Source organism: Paroedura picta, chromosome 3, assembly GCF_049243985.1.
Source record: "Paroedura picta isolate Pp20150507F chromosome 3, Ppicta_v3.0, whole genome shotgun sequence".
NCBI lineage: Eukaryota > Metazoa > Chordata > Lepidosauria > Squamata > Gekkonidae > Paroedura > Paroedura picta.
Genome location: NC_135371.1, coordinates 25,081,856 through 25,104,726, shown reverse-complemented (window position 1 = coordinate 25,104,726; position 22,871 = coordinate 25,081,856). Strand labels below are relative to the sequence as shown.

At 45.2% G+C, this 22,871-nt stretch overlaps 1 protein-coding gene across 10 annotated transcripts in view; it reads left to right on the top strand.

The window, feature by feature from the left end:
• The window catches only part of FRMD4B (FERM domain containing 4B), a 266,219-nt gene that overhangs the window by 221,694 nt on the left and 21,654 nt on the right, over positions 1-22,871 (top strand). For all 10 annotated transcript variants that reach the window (XM_077325142.1, XM_077325143.1, XM_077325144.1 and 7 more), the window contains 6 exons: positions 11,352-11,428; positions 13,751-13,889; positions 14,560-14,701; positions 17,039-17,172; positions 17,288-17,407; positions 19,070-19,298. In XM_077325142.1, the coding sequence (XP_077181257.1) occupies positions 11,352-11,428; positions 13,751-13,889; positions 14,560-14,701; positions 17,039-17,172; positions 17,288-17,407; positions 19,070-19,298 (841 nt within the window). The remainder of the gene's footprint in view (positions 1-11,351; positions 11,429-13,750; positions 13,890-14,559; positions 14,702-17,038; positions 17,173-17,287; positions 17,408-19,069; positions 19,299-22,871) is intronic.

The following is a 22,871-nucleotide window of genomic DNA, read 5'->3' as shown; positions in this document are numbered from 1 at the left end:
TTAATGAGATTGTTGGGATTTGGATTTCATGTTTCAATCTTGAGCAATTTATTTGCAAGGCAGCAGTATGTAATGCATGTTCTTAAACGATGTGCCTCTGAGAGGCCATAAATGTGCCTCTGTGTTGTCCAACATCTCTGCTTTATAAAATTGTAGTCGTTTCCATATTCTTGCATAAATTCTGTTTCTGCTAGTCAGAGAAGGGAGCAAAGAAATCTTCAGGTCGTTAAAACCCTGTTACAGATTCTGCCCAGCCCTTGAACACACATCCACCTCCTTTTCCAAACCTATATGTACAGCTTCAGTTCATGAAGATGTGAGACTCGCTGAATATTTCTGCTTCTAATAAATTGCTCACTTTTGTGGTGTGATCCCAAGAACATGGAACTGTCCCGACTCGATGATTCTGGGTCCAGACTTGAGCCCAACACATGAGGAAACCTCAACCCCTGATCGCAGCCACCATCCCAGACCAGCGTCTTCTATTCAGTCAGAGTTTATTACGGTCATTGACCAAAAAAAAAAAAAAAATACATTCCTTAAAACTCAGCCATGCAATAAAATTTGGGTTACAAAATTGAAACGGAGCTTAAACAGTTCCGCAGAACCTGCAAAAAAGGAGCTCTTCCGCCAGGCATTTGGTTGAGACCAGACGCAATCAACAGCGACTGAAGGGCCCCTGTTTCCCCCCTGCCCCCCTCCTCAGAATTCCACCAACATGCTCTGGAACTGTTGCACTGTTGTATTGTCTATATTATTTATACCAGGGGTAGTCAAACTGCGGCCCTCCAGATGTCCATGGACTACAATTCCCAGAAGCCCCTGCCAGCATTCGCTGGCAGGGGCTCATGGGAATTGTAGTCCATGGACATCTGGAGGGCCGCAGTTTGACTACCCCTGATTTATACTGTTGCATCGTTATACGGTTACAACCATTAGTTATTATTGTAAAGTTATTCACATGTTTATAGATTGTTTTATGCATTGTTGTTTGTTCTTATGTAAACCGCCCTGAGCCCCCGGGGAGGGCGGTATATAAATAAAAATAAATAAACAAATAAATAAATACATTTAGTATAAAATATTAGTAATTTGATGAATTTACATAAAATGTATCACCAAACGTTTAAGATTATTTAAATTAGGTGCAAGCCTCACTGTGTTCCCTAAGCTCTTTTCTGATTCGATAGGCCGGCCAGCCATACTTGGCAACCTTCCATGTCAGCTTCTGATTTTTATCTGCTAACATGATTGAAAGAAGGGTCTTTCTACTTCAACCAGGATACGAAGAAAGGATGGGATTAATAAGAGCTTCTCTGATCTTATGGTAGAGCCTGCAATCAAAGAAAACACGTTTTAGTGATTCAGGAGCTTCCACTCCACATATACAATTTTTCTGAAAGGATCCAGTAAATTTAGCCTCAACAAACATCATCTATTCAAGACTGGAAAAGAGCAAGACAAATGGACACAAATCAAGCTGGCCAGATGGAGAAGCCCTTCCCAGATCGGCAAGCAACAGTGAGATGACAGCGGAACTCACCACGGAGATGAAGAGAAACTGCAGGTGACAAACAGGACGGAGGAGAGTGTCTCTCAGCCTGCACCAGACCCTGTCCAGTAGAGACCCATTCCTATATTGGGTCAACCGAGCTTATCAAATGCCAAGGGCTCTGCAGTGTAGAAGAGGAGCTAAATGATTGGGTGTTGACTCTGGTTGGCAGGCCCAGAGGCCTATAGAGGAACAAGGGGGGTAGTACCAGTGGTCACAGGGAAGTTTTAAAAGGGGCTGCAGAATTGGGCTGGGGAGAAGAGAACACAGCCACCAACCAGCAATACAGGTGGGAGGTGCTAAGAGGAAGGTCAGTCTGAGGCTAGGGAAGGAGGGTTTGGGTGAAGGAACCCACTGCTCCTTAGATATTTGAGGGCTGGGAAACACCTCAAGAGGGAACTCGTGATGGTGGAAAGTACTACAGTGACCTGCAAGTGGGCAAGGCTCAACGGGAACACCATCTGGCCTCCTCCCAAATGTTATTTCCATGCTACGATTGCTGGGTAAAAGGCAGTTGTACCTGTTCTCTCTCTTAAAAAGAGCAAAACATATAGAAAAGAAGTATTTTATTTATGCTATAGATAGAAGGTACCTATGACATAACAGACATTAAGAACAACCCAAATGGACAAGACTCAAGATGGTTCTGCTCAACGTACTGTTGAACACAGTGGTCACCCCCAGGAAACTCACAAATAATGCAAGAAGGCAGACTTCTCCTGCAGCACTCAGAAAGTATGTTTTCTATGGAGGGCATAGTTCCCTTGAGCCATGCTATATCGATCACTGAACTGACTAACTCATAGAAGCTAAAAGCTGCAGTAGCAGGCCACCCAGAGAAATGGTAGGAGTCTCTACCTACTTGGAGGCTCCCCCAAGTATGCAGAAAACATGCTTGCCAAATTTGGCCCAAAGAAAAGGGTAGTCTGAGAGGAATATGCACCAGGCACATGGAATATTGGGAGGTGCTAAGAGTCAGCTGAAGAGAAATTGTGGGAAAGGGGACACTAGCCTATGCATGTCCTCTGAATCATGACAGGAAATTTGGAGGTACTGGGTAGGATTTCCATTTTGTTACCCTCCTTTTTGCCCTGAACTGGCTACTGATTTAGACCATGCACATGTCTAATCACCTTTAAACCCATCTCACCTAGCAAACATCAGCTAGTCTTGTGGCAGTCAATTTGGAAAAAATAGTGTTCTTGTGAAGCAATACTTCTGCCTGTCTTCATTTTATTGTCCCTCAATTTCATTGGGTACTCCTCAGTTCTAGTATTACGAGAGGCACCATCCCGCCGTTCATAATTGTATAAATTTTTATATTATGTCTCCCCTTGGTCACCTTTCATTTTTCTAAACTAAACAGACCAGAATACTTCATCCTTTCCTTGTAGGAAAAAAGTGTTCCTCCTCCTTCACACCAGCCCTCATTGCCCTGCTCTCCTCCAGCACCCTGGAGCTGCATTTCCTTCCATGTGTTTCCACAAAGTTATAGCCATTTTACACCTTGTTCCTGTTTGTGTGCTTCTCAGCATTGTAATTCAACTCTACCTAGGGAGATTAGGCAGGCAGTTTCCAGCTGTGAACCAGGAGGGATCACTGAGGTGAAATGAGTCTGCCTCGTTCATGTGCCAGAATCCCCCACCTGCTTCTCAGACTTCTGGTAGAACAGGTTGTCTCTTACTATCTGTGTTTTTTGGATTTCCCACAGCCTTCAGGTATGCAGGGAGCATCGCAGCATATGGCACTGCGAATTAAAAATTCCAAAGAGGTGATAAAGAAGGGGGAGGCAAGGCAGGAGTCATTATTAGTCAGAGGGACGAAGCAGTGAGAAAAAGGAGTTTATGATTTCAAGAGATCTTGTTTCACTCAGACCTCCTCCTTCCTCTCTCTCTCTCTCTCTCTCTCTCTCTCTGTGTGTGTCTCTCTCTGGATCTTTTGAGCACACATACTCTGCCTCTTTTTGGTCCAATAAACCTGATATCTAAGCTTCAAGGGAAGCAAAGCTGGAAAAGCAGCAGTCTCTTCCTGTAGAACCTGTTGCTTTTGGTAGCGAAGCAGAGCAATGTGGAATGGGAGTATTTCTTTTGCTCTTTTTGCCAGGCGAATGGGTCAGCCCTCTGTCTTGTCCAGAGCTGCAGCTGTAATCCCTTCCGTCTCTCCCGTGCTGCCTAAAAGCACAACCCTCCTCCTGTGAGACACCCTTTGGTTTTCCTTCACTTCCCCCTCCGTGGTGTTTTATCTGTGGGCTGTGGAGGAGAGAGCCTGGAATCGGGAGGCAGCCCTGTCTGATAATGTGGTGATGTCAGCAGCGTGTCAGCAGAGGGAGGCTGTCTGAGAAACCGGAGCTACACCTTAGTGTCTGAAAGTCAGGCAAAGGAGTGAGTGGGGCCAGGAAGTTCTCCCGGCGTCAGGCGAAAGGGCTCGGGAGAGGGGACTGATTAACCATGCATACTTTTTGAAAGACCCAATTAGCACCGAATAGCACTTTTGAAACGCTTTGGATTAACAAGCGGAATTTACTAAGTGACTTCAACAAAGAGCAAATACTGAACAGGTAAGGTACAGAGGGCGTTGCATCCGGGTTTTCACTTGCCTTGCTGCCGTAAATGAAGTGTTAGTGGAACGTTAATTTTGATTCTTGAGTTTTGTTTTGTTTTCTTAAACGATAAAGCAAAAAGAGATCTCGTCTGTATTAGGGACAGAGACTAAATGGACATCGTTGAATTCAAATCAGCCCTTCTGATACGTGGTTTAAAATTGGGATATTAGCCGGCAGATAGTTTTGTTTCGTGGGTGATTTGAGAGGTCAAAAGGCTTCAAAAACTTCCTTGATACAGGTCGTCCCCATTTTCTGTCTTGGCTAAAATTCTTGTCTGTAACAATTAGATTGTTGATAGTTTCTTTTAAAAAATATTGCAGACTGAGGATGTTATGTTATCTCTTCATGTATTTTTACAGCCCCGTTCATCATGATTCGCAGTCCTTTTTAGTGCAGAAGAATTAAATAAAAACCGTAAAGTACTTTCTGGCTAAAGACACAGTTTGGATCTAGCAGGATTTCTGGAGATGAAAGGCTTGTAAAAAGAGCAGTGCTGTTGCTCTCCCATGCACACATGTGAAGGATTATGCTTCATTTAAGACATGGGATAAGTGCGTTGAAAACACAAAGGGTAATCTTCATGTCTTTCAAGCCTGTGGTTGCTGAGAACTGAATTTATGTTTAGTAACTGTAGTGGCATATGCTTGTTAAGAATGTTATATTTGAAGAATCCAAAGCCTTCTGTTACATACAATAAGCACTTTGATTCTGGGAAATAATAGATAGCCATAACATTATTTCCACTGTGTTTTAATGGTGCTTACTCTTAAGTACGTGTGGATACAGTTGTGGTATTGTGCATAAAGTGTGCCTAAGGCCGAGTCGAGTGAGCATTTGGCTTACTTCCAAGAGTTCCTTATGCACACTTACCGAGTGCTCTCAAGCATCAGGCATCAAGTTGTAGGGTTGTGGTCCAAATGAGATTTGCTTAAAAGTAAGTTGCCACAGCTGAATGGACTTCCAGTGCCTAACTGTGCACAGAATATGGGTGTCAGAAGAACAATAATTCAACGGGAGAAAATCAGTTCTTTGAAAACTGTATCGAAGTTGTTTTCTCTTTTTATACTCTGCTGATGAAGTCAAAGACTCCTGTCTGATTTCCCTTTTGCAGTAGTTATCCGGCATTTTAGAGGGCAGACTTGCTTGTTGTAACGCTAGACCTGAAGGAATCTTCTTATCCCTCTATATCAGGGGTGGCCAAAATGTGGCTCTCCAAATGGACTACAGTTATCACGAGCCCCTGCAAGTTGGCCATGCTGATGGGGGCTCATGGTAATTATAGTCCATGGACATCTGGAGAGCCACATTTTGGCCACCCCTTTCTTACATCAACGGCAGCAACAGAGTGTTTCATAACTGATTTTTCCTGTTGACTACACCTCTCCTTCAGAGGCACCTACAGAAAGCTCTTGGATGGTTTTGCAAAGGTACTCGATAAAGAGCATCGTCTCCTGTTTCAAGACCCACGGGTGGGGGAACAGCTATGGTCACATTGACATGGTACATGTTTCCAGAGAGGAACCACAATAGCTCTTTGACATCAAGATAGTTAAGCACTTTAAGGACTTACCAGTTTATTGTGGCATGACTTCCCTGGCTTGCCAAGCATAGGAGGAGCCAACTCAGTATGGGGAAGGCTTTAGCTTGGGATGATGCCTACATTGCTGGCCATGGACTTGGGGGAACCAAATTCAGACTCCCCCCATCCTTTCAAGAAGCTCACCAGGTGATCACTTTCTCACACTCACGGTTGTTGCGTACCCAGAGGAGAAAAGAACGGTGTATGCTGCCTGGTGCTCCCTGGACCAGGGCAGGATAAAAATATGACAGTCACTGTTTATTACTGATATAGGTTCATGTATTTGGAGGGCACCTGTCTGTTGCTGTGCTGATGCATGTTTCCTCCCCTTGCAACTCTCCGCGCTCCTGACTCATTCCGCTCTCTTGCCTGTACTAGCTCTTCTGCTTCCACTTTCCTTCCTGTTCTCATGAAAAATTAGCCTACAGAACTGCTTTCTGCAGAACGGCATCTGCCAACACTGGGCACCGATCCCACACAAAGTTCTCTTCAGCAACACGATTTCCACAGATTTAGTGGGCAATATGATTTAGGGTTCCTGTGAGTGCATAAGGAAGGCAACACAAGCTGATTTCCCTCTGAAGTTTCTACATTTAAATAGTCTTGTAAATGCCCTCATTTGTAATTGAAGCACCATTACTTTTCACACTGTAAAGAATTATTCAAAGAGGAAACAATTTGGAACCTCTTCTCCAAGACTTCCCTTGCATGCATTAAGTACGCTCTCACGGGCTTGAGAAATCAGATTTCTCCCCCCCCCCTTTCAACATTCCTTGTCTCCTGGAGCATATTCAGTCCTTATCACACCAGCTTTTGTTTTCCCTTTCTCTTTTGGTTAATTTACAAAAGAAAGCGCTAAGAGAAGAAAACTGGTTGAAGCCCTGCACTGGTTGAAGCACTATAGAATCATAGAATCATAGAATTGGAAGGGGCCATTCAGGCCATCTAGTCCAACCCCCTGCTCAACGCAGGATCAGCCCTAAGCATCCTAAAGCATACAAGAAAAGTGTGTATCCAACCTTTGCTTGAAGACTGCCAGTGACCATTTACACACTGGAGAATTCATGCCGTGCTGCAGGCTGGAGTTTTAGTCGTGGCAAGTTGCCCCGCCTCTTGAAAGGGTACAGAAGAGAGCGGCGAGGATGATCTGGGGCCAAGGGACCAAGCCCTATTAAGATAGGTTGAGGGACTTGGGAATGTTCAGCCTGGAGAAAAGGAGATTGAGAGGGGACATGATAGCCCTCTTTAAGTATTTGAAAGGTTGTCACTTGGAGGAGGGCAGGATGCTGTTCCCGTTGGCTGCAGAGGAGAGGACACGCAGTAATGGGTTTAAACCACAAGTACAACGATATAGGCTAGATATCAGGAAAAAAATTTTCACAGTCAGAGTAGTTCAGCAGTGGAATAGGCTGCCTAAGGAGGGGGTGAGCTCCCCCTCACTGGCAGTCTTCAAGCAAAGGTTGGATACACACTTTTATTGGATGCTTTAGGATGCTTAGGGCGGATCCTGCGTTAAGCAGGGGGTTGGACTAGATGGCCTGTATGGCCCCTTCCAACTATGATTCTATTATTCTCTTCCTGCACCCACACGGGGGAGCATTTGGCACCATGCACCTCATCTGCCCACGATCTGTGCTCCTGCACGGGAGGTGGGGCAGTGAAATTCCCAGTGGTAAACAATCTATATGTGTTTAGTATAACTTTCTGGAATGTGTATTTGATATTTAATTATTTAATACAGTTATTTAATATTTAATATAGACCAGCAAGTTTCCAATGTGCAAATATTTAAAAACACATTGAATTCAATAGATGTGAGCAAAAGACCGGCTAAAACATCATCATCATCATCATCATCATCTAAACAGTTATATATAAGAAAGGAGGTCAATCAAACAATATAGTAAACAAGAGCTTAAAATAAAAACCTGGCTATACAAACTACGTTGTTGGTCATTGCTCACTATAAGAATGTGTATACACACAATCAGGAACTCATAAGCGTCTTCCACTGTGCACAAAGAACCTGTACAGTCACACTTTGTACACATGTGAATGCATTTGTCTTATGATGACCAATCCATCTAGTTCAGTATTGTGGAAGAGGTTTTCTGCGGTCTTACAAACAGAAATCTGCCCCAACCTGAAATCATCTCACTAAAGATACCAGTGATTTAACTGAGACTATATATGCTGTACATCCACAGACACTCCCCTGCACACATAGTCTTTCCAGAAAGTTAGGTTTTTTGAAAGTGGCTGGAGCCTGTAAGTGACAACCCTGCCCTCTTTGAATACATGTCCACTGTACGCATATGACACAAATACAACTTTCAGTTCTAAACACTGGTGAAACTGGTTTGAACATGCATTCTCTTGACCTGAATGTGCATGATGCAGCAAATTAAGAGTTAAAATCACTTCTACTACCATGTCTACTACATACTGGAATTTGAATTTGCCTAAGAAATTAGTTTGCCAACTCCAGATTGGGAAATTCCTGGAGGTTTGGTGGTCGAGCCTGGGGAGGGTAGGTTTGGGGAGGGGAGGGGCCTCAAGGGGACATAATGCTAGCAAGACCACCTGCCAAAGGAGCCATTTTCTCCAGGTGAACTGATTTCCAGGCCCCACCTGGAAGTTACAAACCAAAGAAAAGGAACAGCAAAGAGGCTGTACAATAAAATCTCTTTAATACAAAAAGGTTTCTCAAATCAATTTTTTTTTTGGGGGGGGGACATAATTCATGAAGCCCAGCTAAAACAAGGTCCAAATTCACTCTCAATTTAAATTGAGTTTATCGTACAGCCTATTAGTTGTTCCTTTTCTTCGGTTTGTATTCTCGAAAGATCTACTGATCTTTGTCTTTTTCCCACCGGGAGGTTGGCAACCCTATAAACACCATGAAGACCAATCCCTGGGGGGAGGGGGGGATTGGCTTGGAAAAGAAGCCTGAGTTCAGTGGGGCTTGTTCTCAAGTAACGATGTTTAGGGTTTAGGTGATTCAGCATGATGTTACTGACTACCATTTTTCGCCGGGCCCTCTCGTTCCTGAATGAGTCACTTGGCCAACTAGTTCCCATTGTGCGCTGACATTTGCCACAAGGCCAGTGTGTTGAATGAATGTGGTTCATGAACTGCATGCAGTAGCTCTGCATTCTTTCGGCTACTCGCTCTGCCTTCCAGGCCATTGGGCCCCACCCAGACATTAACGGTCCCATGTAAAGTTTCCTCTTCACTGTCCTTCTTAGACTGAAATTTTATCAGAAAAATTGTTTTATCAGTCAGTCAGTAAGAAAAGTTGTTTTATATTAGTAGCACATAAAATACTGGATTTAAAATTCCAAGCCATAAATGCAACATTGCGTATGAGAGCTTTGAACCCGGGGTTCGTTGCCATTTCATTGAGAAAGAGGTTTGTGAAAGCCTAATCAGCTGTTTTAATCATATTGGGTTGAATCCATCCAGTGTTTCTGTGCAAAGGGGAGGAAGAAGTTCCCTTTGACCACCTAAAAGGCTATGCTGGGGATCTGATGACCCACTTGGACATGCACCATGAAGAATGGGGGTTCTAATAAGGGTGGGAATTGGCCAAGATTGAACAAAAATGTTATACAGGATTCAAGATGGTTTATCCTATTGATAAAAAATGTAAGATAGATTACTTAAAATTATAAAGCCAAAATCTAAAATTATAATTTGGGACTGCTTTGATCAGTCCTAAATGCCTAAATAATATTATCTTCAGCTGCCTCCCAAAGATTGAAAGTGAGTGGGCCAGGTGCACCTCTCTGGAAAGGCTGTTCCATAATCATGGGGCTGCCACTGAATAGGCCCTCTTCTCTTGTGCTCACCAGACAAGCTTATTTGATGGGTGGAATAGTCTGGAGAGCCTCTCCCTGTGATCATAATTCCCAGGAGAAGATGGTCCTTCAAATCCTATGATCTCAAGCCATGTAGGGTTTGAAAGGACAAAGCCAATACCTTGAATTGGGCTTGGGAGCAGATTGGTAGCCAGTGTAATTGCTATAGTATCAACATCACATGCTCCTGGTAATTGGTGCTAACCCCCAGCCTAGCAATAGCATTCTGCCCTAGCAGCAGCTTCTGAACAATCTTCAAGGGTAGCCTGACGTGCATTGTGGTAGTCCAGTCTGGATGAAATTAAGGCATGGATCATTGTGACTGTATTGGGCTGACCCAGGAATGGGTGCAACCAATACACCAGCTGAAGATAAATGGATTTAACCCACTGAATTATAATTTCTGGAAAGAAATATTTGTTCATAGTAATGGAGACAAAATGCAAGCACCTAAAGATAGTTGTTCTGTACTTGCATAAAAGGCAATTTTTCAGAGTCTTTTGAAAGATGGGTAACCTTTTTGTGTCAGTGGTATGGTTCTAGTGTGTGTTGATGTGTGACCTCTGGTTTGGCTAGGTAAATTGCCTTCTGTGCTATGTCACAGATTGCCTGCCCGATATTTTAAACCAAGCACATATATATATTTAAATAATTTCCTATGTCCCAAATCTTCTGCCCCAAGCAACACTTGGAATGCTTGCCTATTTGGACAGGCCCTGGCCAAGCTGCCATCACGTAAGAGGAAATAGGTACCATTTTGCTGCTGGAAGTGGTAGGATTGTGAAAGAACTTGACAGAGGCAACAGCTAATTATCATAGATATTGGAAATATGTTAAATGGTCCAGCAGCCTGACGAATACAGCTTCCACTGAAATATGGAGTGGTTCTTGGCAGGAGCATCCCAGGACAAAAACAAGAAACAGCCCAAGGAGCAATGAATACAATCCCGTTGATCATAACAATCACATAGGTATACAGTATCTGCAGCTGTGCACCAGCTTGCAACCAGTATAAGTTGCCTGCTGCATCAATGCCTTTGCACCATTTATCACAAATGTATATACCCCTCCTCCAGAGAACCGCATGAGGCAGCATCCTTGGCAGTGAGGGAGGGTGGGACAAGCAACTGCATCACCACCTTTCTTATACAGCGTCCATGAAATTAGTTTGTAAGAATGAGTCTCTTCAGGGTCGGTGGTATCGGATATGCGTCTCTCTTAGTATTCTGACTTCCTGGACAGTGAACTCTCTCCTAGGCCATTCTTATTGACCTTTCTTGGTGGACACCTTGTCACTAGGGGGAAATAAATACACGTTGGGTCTCTGGTTGACCCACAGCTTATTGGAAAGTGAAGATTACAGGAAAGAGGAGCTCTTTCTGTTGCTGTTTATGTTTGTTTTGGGTCAAAGTGGCCCTGTTTCCCCCAAAATAGCTAGGCTTGTAGGACATGAGTACGATACGGCTTCTTTGTTGGGGGAGGGTTAGGAGAAGAAGGGAAGGACGGAGATTCGGCCACCTGCAGCCTGCAGTGTCCTGTTTATATCAACCAACGTCTGTTCACCACATGGGCCTTTTCATCGCACAAGTCATTATGGCTTTAGACTTTCTACACAATTAATCTTCCGACGTCACTTGAGCTTCTCTCAGCTCAAGGCTCAGAAAAGCATTATTAATTATGCAGCAGGATATGGAGGAAAAGGACAGGTTCTGAGATAAATTGCCTTTTTATTTCTGTTTTGTTTTCCACATCTTCCAGTTATTTCAATGGAAGCAGCTGGAGAATCTCTACTTCCGTGAGAAGAAATTTGCCGTGGAAGTTCACGACCCTCGAAGGTGAGCGGTTGCTGCTCTGCCCAAATTCATGTATCCAAGTCACAGCTATTATGATGATGATGATGATGATGATGATGATGATGATGATGATGATGATGATTTAGATTTAGATTTATAGCTCGCCACTCCCCTAAGGCTCATGGTGGGTAACAGCATATAACCCCCCCCCGATAAAAACCCCTAATACATAAAAACCATCCTAATACATAAACACATCAACCAACCCAACACGGCGACATTACCCAAGGAGCAGACCAGGGATAGCCTGAAAGGACTGCAGAAGAGCTAGTCCAAGACTGGCCGAGTTTATTTAATTGAGCATGATACATGAATAGTTTGTCCCACTGAATGTTAGACTGGAAACACGGTGCCATCCCTTATTTATGTCCGCAATAATACTAAAAGATTGCATTGGGGTTGCATCTTGTTCTGTAAAATGTTTTTAGAGAGATTTTTTTTCAATGGCCTCACCAAGGGGAGCTGTGTAGAGAAGGCTTATTTAAAAAATAAATAAGACCACCTTTGACAGCTGCCTGAGAAAATGTTATGAGAACTGGGACTGCTAATATTGTGCAAAAATGAATTGGAGGTAGTTAAATGTGTACTGGCACAGGCTGGGCTCAATATGCCTAAAGGACCACTCTTTCCTAATATCGATTCAACTTGACCAAATCAATCCAGAGCTGGTTTTTGAAATTGTTTTACTAATTTTAATCCTTTAAAAGATTAGAACTGGGTAGACGCTGCTCAAACGCCCACTGAGCCATGAAATTCGCTGGTTGACTTTAGGATAGTTAGAATAATCTACCCCACAGGGATGCTGTGAGGATAAAATTGGGGGCTAGAGAACCTGCCTTGCTCCCTGAGCTTGTTGGAAGAAAGAGAAGATAAAAACGGAATAGATTCTCAGTAGCTTCTCTTACAATTGGGGTGGTTCCTTCTGTTGATACTGTATGGGCAAGTTTCCTTGGGGATGGCTCACATTCCAGCTCGGAAACAGCAGCATGAATTGGACCACTCCTTTCTTACTCTTCAGAATACCCCCAGATGCAGTATTTCACTCACTCTTTCCTATGTTTTAACACAGTATATCTTACCACTCTGTCGGAAAGGTTTTGCACACATTACTCATAACTTTAAATGTTAAACGTCTGGATGTAACAGAGGGTTAATGCTCACCAAGATTGTATATCTGGGCACTACCACTTCATGCTATTTCCGGTGAAGTCTTGGGTGACTAAATGCTCCTTCACATCCCCCGCCCCCCCAAAAGCAAAAACAGCTCTAAGAGAACTGTGACGAGCCCAAGCATGTGGAGGAATGGGGAATCAGACCCAGTTCTCCAGATTAGAGGCCCCCACTCTTCACCGCCATACCACGATTCCCTCCACATTGAACTCTGAAATGCTGGGAGGGAAGGTTTTATCCTAGCGTATTCCCTGACATGCTAGTTTCCCCCCCCCCCAAGGAAGCAGTCCAAACCCAAACATCAGTTTAGCATCTTAACAATAAAGAAGGGATGCCAACCTCCAGGTGGGACCTGGGAATCCCCTGGAATTACAGCTCATCTCCAGACTACAGAGTTCAGTTTCCTGGAGAAAATGGATGCTTTGGAGCAGTGGTCCCCAACCCCCCGGTCCGGGGACCGGGACCGGTCCGTATATCGGTCGGTACTGGGCCGTGGCTCATCCTCCTCCCCGGCTGCTCCCTCAGGGGGCTGCCCTGCCACTCTGCCACCAGCTCACCTTTGGTGCTCTCCAGCAGCTGCCATGGCTGGGGTTCTCCCTCAACGTAGCACTGCGCAGCTGCTGCTGGCAGTGCCCCCCCAGTGGGTGGCAGGAAGTCAGGGGCGCAGGCGAGAAAGCAAGTGGAGCAGGAGCTCAGGTGGTGGCGGCAGCAGCCCTCGGCAAAAGACTACCCCCCCCCCCGGGCCTCAGTAAAATTGTCAAGCATCGACCGGTCCCCAGTGATAAAAAGGTTGGGGACTACTGCTTTGGAGGGTGGATACCATGGCATTATACCCCACTGGGGGGAAGCCTGAATAATGATTATGAACCAGGCCCAAAGAAATTTAGTTTGGTCTCTGAGACAATTGCCAACTAATGGGATTAGGGGTGGAGCATGTTAAGTCACTATAGTATGTGGCAAGGGTAGTCCAATTGTGGCCCTCCACATGTCCATGGAGTGCAATTCCCATGAGCCCCTGCCAGCGAATGCGAATGGATGGCCGCAGTTTGACTAACCCTGGGGGAAAAAATCTGATTGAAAAATACACAGTGACAAAGAAAGCCCTTGATGTGCCTTTTTTTTTTAATGCTTTAGAATTTCAGTATCAAGAAGAACTTTTGGACAGAGCGGTCTTGTGGTGCAGACGTGGTATGCGAACACTTCTCTGATCAAATCCATCTGGGTTATGGCAATTAGTCAACACCAGTTTTACCTAGACAGAAAACAAAGCAAAGTAAGTTGATCGAGCATGTGACTGTCTGCCTCCCCCCACCACCCCACCCCAATTTTATATCCCAGGGGCTGAAAGTGGATATTTGTTCTAGGATAGTGCTAGGTGCTTCCTCAAGATTATATCAGCTTTGTAGGTCATTCCAGACACCCACAAAAACGTTTCCTGCCTTCCCTGCACAAACATACCTTTGTTAACTGTTTTAGCATATGCGCAACTTCAAAGCAAGGAGGAGGTGGTTCTGTTTCTAATTCACAAAAGCTTCCCTATCTGTTCCCATGAGGCCATTTGTGATGGCCACAGGTGAGTGGGCAAGCTTGGATTACATGCTGATTGGCTTTGCTATTGTTATATGATCCTCAGGCAAGAATGCAGCTAACAGATCCATTTTGCGCAACCTTCAGTTTTGAGCCCCACAAGAAAGTTGCCACATGCACACCTCAGTCCTATCTTTTTGGCCTCCTCTTCCTCTGGCTCCCTATAAAGTGGTTTTCATGGTCAAGGAGATCAGTTAGGCAGCGGAGTAACATGCGGGTGGTCTTGTTGTATTTAGTTGTTGGCTTATTGTGAAGGGTCCTCTTCCATGACCCTTTGCTCAGGGGCATCTAAGAAGGCATCTGTTACAGGATTGTTAAGTAGTATTGTGTGTATGTGTGTGTTTAAATTGCTTCAGGCAAAAATTCCCTCAGCTAGAAGCTTGGACGACATTGCCATGGACTTGACGGAGATGGGGACACCAAGGGTTTCGAAACTAGCAGCTCTGGAGGTGAAGAATCAGCTTATTATGGCGAGCAACGGCAGCTTAATCTCTTCAGGTGACTTATCTCATTTCTGAATCTTGATAATATGGTTAATATGGATATATAATATAATATATGAGCCTCTTGTGGCACAGGGTGGTAAGTCAGCAGAAATGCTGTCTGAAGCTGTCTGCCCATGAGGCTGGGAGTTCAGTCCCAGCAGCCGGCTCAAGGTTGACTCAGCCTTCCATCCTTCCGAGGTCAGTAAAAAGAGTACCCAGCTTGCTGGGGGGTAAAATGGTAATGACTGGGGAAGGCACTGGCAAACCACCCCGTATTGAGTCTGCCGTGAAAATGCTAGAGGGTGTCACCCCAAGGGTCAGACATGACCCTGTGCTTGCACGGGGGATATCTTTACCTTACCTTATAATATAAGATGGATAATATGAAATATGGTTGCATGTTGCATGGACACAATAAGCAGAAGGGGGAAAGGGGGGCTTCTTTTCTTTCCACCAGAGAAACTGGGGAGACTCATTAATGCTTGAACTGCAGGGATTACTGTACAAGATATGCACAAGAATGTGGCATCTACTTTTACTGTGTCCGTACTTTCCTGGAGGTTGCAAGGAAAATAGGTCTGCCATAAGTCATGCGGTGGCTGATTCTTGCCGCAGGCAGTTCGCATTTCAAAATAGTTCAGAGACAGAGCATCTTTCCAGAATGTCATGGGGACCCCACTGCCTTTGCAGGAAAGGGTTGTTCATACGCTACGTGCCCCCCCCCCCAATTCTACCTCTGTGAGATCAGGATTATGCTTCCATCACACTGGCTCCCTTCTCTACTGCTCTTGTTGTGGGTAGAAGCCAACAAGGACACTCAAAGAATGTTAAATTAGAAACTCATTCCTGTCCCAGAATACCAAGTGCTGGTAGGGTGTTGCCAGGCCCTTCCTTGTCCCTGGCTCTTTCTCTCTCTCCCTCTCTGCCTTCTTTCTTGTCTCTCTTAGGATTTCCCGTCCTCATGGAGTCAGTTCTTAAGCCGCTCTGATCAGATTGCATTCTAGAGCAGGGGTAGTCAAACTGCGGCCCTCCAGATGTCCATGGACTACAATTCCCGTGAGCCCCTGCCAGCAAGGGCCGCAGTTTGACTACCTCTGCTCTAGAGCATCTTCAACTACAGAGATCAGTTCTCCTGGAGAAAACTAGGAGAGTGGCCTGACATTGCACACTCACCCCTGTCCTCCTCAGGCTCAACCACCAGTCCTCAGGACTTTCCCAGCCTGTATCTGGCAACCCTTATGCCTCCATCCCTTGCCAGTGGCTAGGGGAAACTTGGCAACCCTATTCACGCATTAGAAAATGACAGGGCCGACTCACGGAACCCCATGGTGGAATAAAAACTGTTTGCCTTTAAGGTGCCACTGGGCTTCTGTTTTATTTGGCTCCTCCCAGCCTTTTAATAGCCTCCAGCCCTTATCGCCAGCTAATGCAGCTCCAGTTAAACAGCTTTCTTGTGGGCTGTTGTCCTTTCAGGGTCTTAAAGCCTGTCATGTTCCACCCCGTGTTCCCTTTTCTCCTGGTAGGGAGACATGAAAGAAGCTATATATGATCTGGATCTCTTGGCAGATAGATTGTTTTTCTTGCCTGAGTATCAAGGAGCTATTCTCTCTCTCTCTATCACTGTCTGTGTGTATGTGTGTGTGTGTATTCCTGCAAAGAACTATTATACAAGACAATCTTATGACATCCATTTCTATTCAGCTCTTCCTTTTTGCCCACCCAGCTGGCCTAACACTCTGGATCATAGGTTGCTTTGTTCACGCTCTTTACCTTCAACCCTGCTACATTCAGTCAAATGCAGTTTGGGTCATTCATTTTTCTGTGAAATAAATCACTGAGTGGGTATGAGGTATAACATATCTCCAGCTGCATGCATGCATGCAAAGTCTTCCTCTCCCCCTCCCACACACAAGGCCTTTCAGCCTGCCTAGCAAATTATGTGTTTAATAACAATACCTGTAACCCACTCTGTAGTTCTTGATCTGCAGTGAATATGGGCAAGGGGTTTGCAAAATGACCCTGATATCATCGAAAAGTTTAAAGAAAGGGAGAGGAGAGTATGAACAAATGGGTTTCCTGCACCTGTCCGTTTCCTAAATTTGGATCACTTAATGCTTCCTTGATATACTAAGACCAGATGAGGTAGAATGTGTGTGCGTGCATGCACAGCTCAGCGGGGGGAACTGAAGGCAGCCGGTGAAGTTTATTGTCGTGCAGAGCACAGAATATTGATGACCCATTTTGAAAAGCCAAACGCGCTCTGAGAAAAGGTGAAAGGTAACACCCATGGCGTCGAGCTGAGGAAAGCAATTGATGGGAAATTGGCATTCCGATTCATTTCATCTCCCAGGCTCTCAGGATTCCGAGGTCAGCGAGGAGCAGAAAAAAGAGAAAATCTCGGAGCTGAAAAAGAAAGAGCAGCTTTTACAAGAGAAGCTCCTTCAGAAAGTCGAAGAGCTGAAGAAAATATGTCTGCGGGAGGCGGTGAGGCCCGTTCCTTGCTCACAACGAGGGTGAGACAGCGGGAAGGGAACAGAACTTACTCATTCTGATGGTTCTAAATCTGATCTCCCCCCCCCCTCCCCCTCCTGTTCCACAGGAGCTCACTGGGAAAATGCCAAGGGAATACCCACTGAACACAGGAGAGAAACCTCCTCAGGTCAGAAGGCGTGTCGGCACATCCTTCAGATTGGACGGCAGCCTGCTTCCCAGCGAAGAGGTAAAAGCAGCCCGGTGTGCGTTTCCTTTCGTCAGTCAAAACAGGGCAGCAATAAGGGCTCGGGGAGCATCTTTTCCGTGTGCTCGCTCCCGCTGGCTTTGATATTTATAGTTTGCCTTTTGGTTGAGTCAGGGCAGCGAGAGGAGATTGCAAAAAAAAAGGAGGATTGTCGTAGATGTGTGCAGGCATGTTCTGAGGCCAAGATTAAACCTCTCTTAATTATTTATGTGCCGGATTCGTGACTTATGTAACGTCCTTAGAAGCTATCTAGCCTCACTTCTGATTTCACTATATTTAAGCTGCTGGGGATGCCAGCCGCTGGTTTCAATAAAAGCTTGTAATGCAAAGAGGTGCCCTTACTAGGATTTTGTCCTCGGTCTCCTGACTGGGAAACTGGCTTTTGGTTTTCTTCTGCTGGGATGTGAGAGTGGACAAATTAAGGTTCATGCCACTGGGGGTTCTGGCCCATCAGGTGAGCCTAACATCCATACCTTTTACTTCAGAGGCTCAGATTGGGGCCTCTCTCTTTTTTAAAGCTGTCCTGCATTAATTTTTCAGTCTCCCTGAATCCTGCCCTTTTCTCATAGAGTTCCTTGGCGGCTGAATCATTCTCTATCGCCTACTCAAAAACTAATAGAAAGAGAACACAGGAAATGAAAATTGTGGCTGTGGTTATATGGCGTAGATATTAATACTCTGTGCCCTAGCACAAAGGAACAAAACAAGGGGAGAGAGATGCTGGTATCCTAGTTCTCACATGACATCTTTGCCTTTTATCAGTACCTGCTTAGGCACTCCAAAAGTAACTTGAGAAATTGTCCTGAAGGCTGGAGCTGACTGGCTTTCCTCTCCTTACAGACTTTTAGCATCTCTCTGCCAACAGGCTCCCATCACCCAGAGTGAGGTGTGCATACACAAAGGTCCCTTTGTGTGGGCTCTTATAAACACTTTGGAAGCAAAATTGCCTGGTTCATAACAAGGCATTGTCTTGGTGCTCTCTCTCCATCTCTCTCCATCTCTCTCTCTCTCTCTCTCTCTCTCTGACTTCTTTCATCTGCAGTCTTTGTAATTGTTTACAAACATTGACTAATAAAGCTTCTGGCATTATGGGCATTATTATATGAAAGTTGACACACTGGCTTCAGTGCACAAGAACTTGGCCGCAGCTTGTTTTCAGTATGACATGACAAATGTATCGGTGGCTGTGGAGAGATTTCAGTGTTTCACTTTGGTAACTGAGCAAGGGAGTGTTGGTCTTTAAGGATGTCCAAGAATGCCAGTTTAGCAGTTGGTTCCACAGTGGGTTAGATCCAGTGGAAGTTTCTACTGATGGAAAGGAGGGGGGAGTTGCTACTTGACACACACACACACAGTAATAGATCCACCCCCATGCTGTTCCATGGGGTTCTGGTCTTCCAGGAGCAGCATTTCATTGGGTATTTTGAGGGTAGGTAGAAGGAGGGATTTCTGATGGCGGAAATTCTTTCATCAGTGGAGGTTTTGTGTGGTCTATTCCCAGTGGTAGGATCTAGACCTGTGCCCTCTTGCCTTCTTGGGCAACCTGGAAGAGCTTCCACTTCTTTCATTCAAACCTTTAAAGAATCATCTTAAATCCACATTCTCATGTGGCCCATCCATTGTTGTGGCGTTTCCTCTGTGTAGGACCCAGCTCTGCAGGACCTGGAGAACAACTTCCTCATTCAGCAAAAGCTGGTGGAAGCTGCGAAGAAACTTGCCGGCGAGCCAGACCTGTGCAAAAACGTGAAGAAGAAAAGGAAGCAGGAGTACACGGAAGCAGTGAAAAAAATGAAGGAGATTGAAAATTCCATCAATGAGTATAGGATTAAATGCGGGAAGAAGCCTGCTCCGAAGTCGACCCTGACTATAACAGGTAACAGAAATCCCGTAATCTTTGGAAGGAGGGGGGGGGACGGGAGAAAGAAAGTGTTGTTGTTCAAGTGAGGGGGGCCTCCTGGGAACAAAAACATGTCCTTGATGCAATGGACAGGCAAATATGTAGCACTCCACTGAAGAAATCAATAGGTCCTTAGCCCCCCCCTGACTACAGCAAAGTCTGGAGCTCACCTATAATTTGCCACGCTCCGGATAAAATGTGGTCAGCAAGGAAAACAGGCAAAGTCCCACACAAGCACAGGCACGTTGAAAAGGGGAAAGCAAACCCAAGAACTGCTGTGCACAGGAAAAGCAAGCGGCATCCTTCCAGCCGAAACTACTGTGGTCCCTTATCCCGTTGAGTATAATATAGCACATCTTGCTGATTGGTGCAGAAATCGGCCTGCTGCCCATGAGATCTCCTGACTGAAACCGAGCCCATTAAGATACAAGCACATAATTAAAGTATTGATTTCTTCCGCCCCTTGGCTGGGTTGTAACAAGTGTAGGAAAAGTCAGCCGGGGGTGGGGGGGACGACAACAAGGAGGGGAGGCAAAGCGTGGCCTGTTTGAGTCTCTGAATCCACAGAAAGACCAAAAGAATGTTCTTAAAAGAGGTTGGAGGTCCCACTGTGATGTGGAAGTGTCCGTGTTGGAGACCGTAGAAAACAGGTTTCCACTAAAAACTGAAATTATGATTGTCCGGTGTCCCTAGTCCTGTTGCCACTGAGTGGAGAAGGAGCAAGGGGCAGGTTCTGCTCTCGGGAGCTGGAGCCACTGTGGCCCAGGGCCTCTATCACCTGCTTGCGGGTCCTCGTCATGTAGTTCGCAAAGTCCACAGTGTGCTTGGGAAACGGATTGTCTGTGAAGGGAATTTGCACACTGCCTCTCCAGAGACCTGCTCAAGGCAGCTCACAAAGCCAAAACAATACAATAAAATCACAGGAGCAAAGGCATAACAGGTAGCAATAATGAACGAGGTGTTTAAAAAAGCAGTGGTAAAAGAACAACCTGAACTGGAGGCACTGCCTCCTGCCAAGAACTCCAGCCTGCCAGTTGAGGTCCGCTTCTCAAGCCCCTCCATGAGAGGGGAGGCAATCCGGGACAGGGCTTGTTTGGTGCCCCCCTGAGGACCTCCTGGCACCCAGCTTAATTTCTTTTAGGCTCCAAGCAAATATTTCTCCTTACCCAGGCTTTTAACTAAGGGGTTCCATATTTTTTTCGGATTATGATCACCTCCACCACCACTGCTATCGTATAGACCAGGGGAAGTCAACCCGTGGTCTTCCAGATGTCCATGGACTACAATTCCCATGAGCCCCTGCCAGTGTTTGCTGGCAGGGGCTCGTGGGAATTGCAGTCCATGAACATCTGGAGGACCACAGGTTGACTACCCCTGATATAGACTACTTGTATGTTCTTATCTACGCTGGGTGTTTCTATTGATTTTGGAAAAAATCATTTTTTCCCTGTTATTTGTTTCATTCTATTTTACTGCTTTAGGGGTGGGCCACCTCTAGCAGCACTATAGCCACAGCGATATCAATGTTCCCCATCAATAATAAAATTCCTAGAGCATTCAGGAGGAACATAACGATCGCTTTAAAAGAAGAACCGCCTCAGTTTAAAAACCTGGTAAAAAGAGATGATTAGGGCAACTTTTATGTCTTGAACAGCAAGTGAAGTTCAGAACTGTTTCAGGTTCCTCTTGCCTGCTGCCATTTATGAAAACCACCATGGCTGTGATTCTTAATGCTGCCCCACTAACAACCGCACTAGAAAGAGGAAGGGGGCGTTGTCAGTAGGGCCTTTGTTACTGTATGCATCACATTGCTGGTGCGTCCTTGTATCTGACCTTGCATGCGTGCCTTGGAGATCAAAGGATAAATAATAACCCACTTGTGTAAACCAAGTCATAAGCGATTTCATTGTAACCTCTCTGCCTTTTAAAAACCTGTTTCTCTTAGGAAGCTAAAATACCTGGATCCAGCCCAGCTAAGCGCTAACCATGTTCTAGGGGTGTTCTTTATTTGCTCCAGATTGCTTTAAGAGCTCTTGTAGAGCCACCCAATTTGTCTAGCTGCAAAGTGCTTTTTGGTTTAAAAAAACGCTGTCAGTGCAAGCTATATTGTGCTAGACAAACATGAAAGAAAAATACGTGTGCATTGTTTGATCCAGAACTAGCAGGACTGACCATGCTTAGAAGGCACATGGAGTCTTTCCACATTTCCCTCTGTTCCTACAGTCCCTTCTGATCCCAGAAAGATCATTTCTAGGGATGTAGGACCTCTGCAAAGGAATAGGGCTTGGGGGGAGGGATGTGCAGTGAAAAGGGGATGAATTTGCCCCTTCCTATTATTAGAGCTCCATTTAGAGGAGGAGCAGAGATTTCACTCCCTTGCTTTCCTTCAGCCTCCCCTGACCTGCACTACTGTTCTTCTATGTGTATGTTGAGAAATTACCATTCTGGGGACTGGAGGAAGATGCACCAAGAGGAGGGAACCATGTTCTATTCACAGATGGTTGGATACAAGCCACTGTCCGCATTTTCAAACAAAGACTGTCCGCATTTTCAAACAAATCATACCACTGCAGGGAGAAGCCCAAAGAGTCCCATCTTGCTCAGGTTATCACAACAAAAGTTAAGAGGGCTGGAATGCTTGTGGCATGCCAGCAACTTCATGGGGAAAAGATAACCAGGGCTCTTTAATCAAGGAGGAGAAAGCCCAAGCGCTGTTGTTTTAGGATGGAAATGAAACCCATCAGATGGGAGTCCTGTCTTTGTGGCTGCTAATCTGTGAGTCAGTTGAATGTCCTCCATGCACTGTATAACAGGATGGTACACTATCAGTAGCACCTCCAGAGGCAACTGAGCCACATTGCCTGCCTCTCTGGAAACCCAACTTCTGCTGTGATTGCACATTTATCATTGGTGCAATGCTGGCAGTCATGCATGGGACCATCTTTGAATTCTAATGCAGTTTGTGCATCACACAGTCGCCTCATGTCAGCTCTTTAGCCCAGATGCAAAATCACATCCCCTTTTGACTGTAGAATATAGTGGCTGTGACTAGGGAGGGTTAGATTTTCCACTTCTTGGCATATATACATAAAAGCCAGGGGCTAGTTCTGGGGCAACCTTTGGAGACTGTGTCCCCACCCATGTAATCTCATCACTGGAAGTGAAATTCTACACTACAGACCAACCTGATATTTGTTCAGAAATAGAGGACTTGTAGCACCTCTAGTTCTAGAATATTCTTCTTGTATTTAGTCTGTGGCCTACGGAGATTTATGCTGATACAAAACTGTTTATGTGACAAAACACTCAGCTACTCTTTTGGAATTTAAGAACCATTTATCGACCCCGTCCAGACAGCTTGCCTTTGCAGGGATACTGGACCCTTGATGCAGAACTACCTGGAGACACCAGGCGTCCAAATAGTGGGCAGGTTAATCTAACAAAGCATTCCTCCTGGGCCTCAGCTTAAGTAAACTGGAAGGTAATTTGGCCCAGCTGCATTGTGACAGGTGCTAGAGTTCCTGCCAGGAAGTATCACTCTTTGTAGCT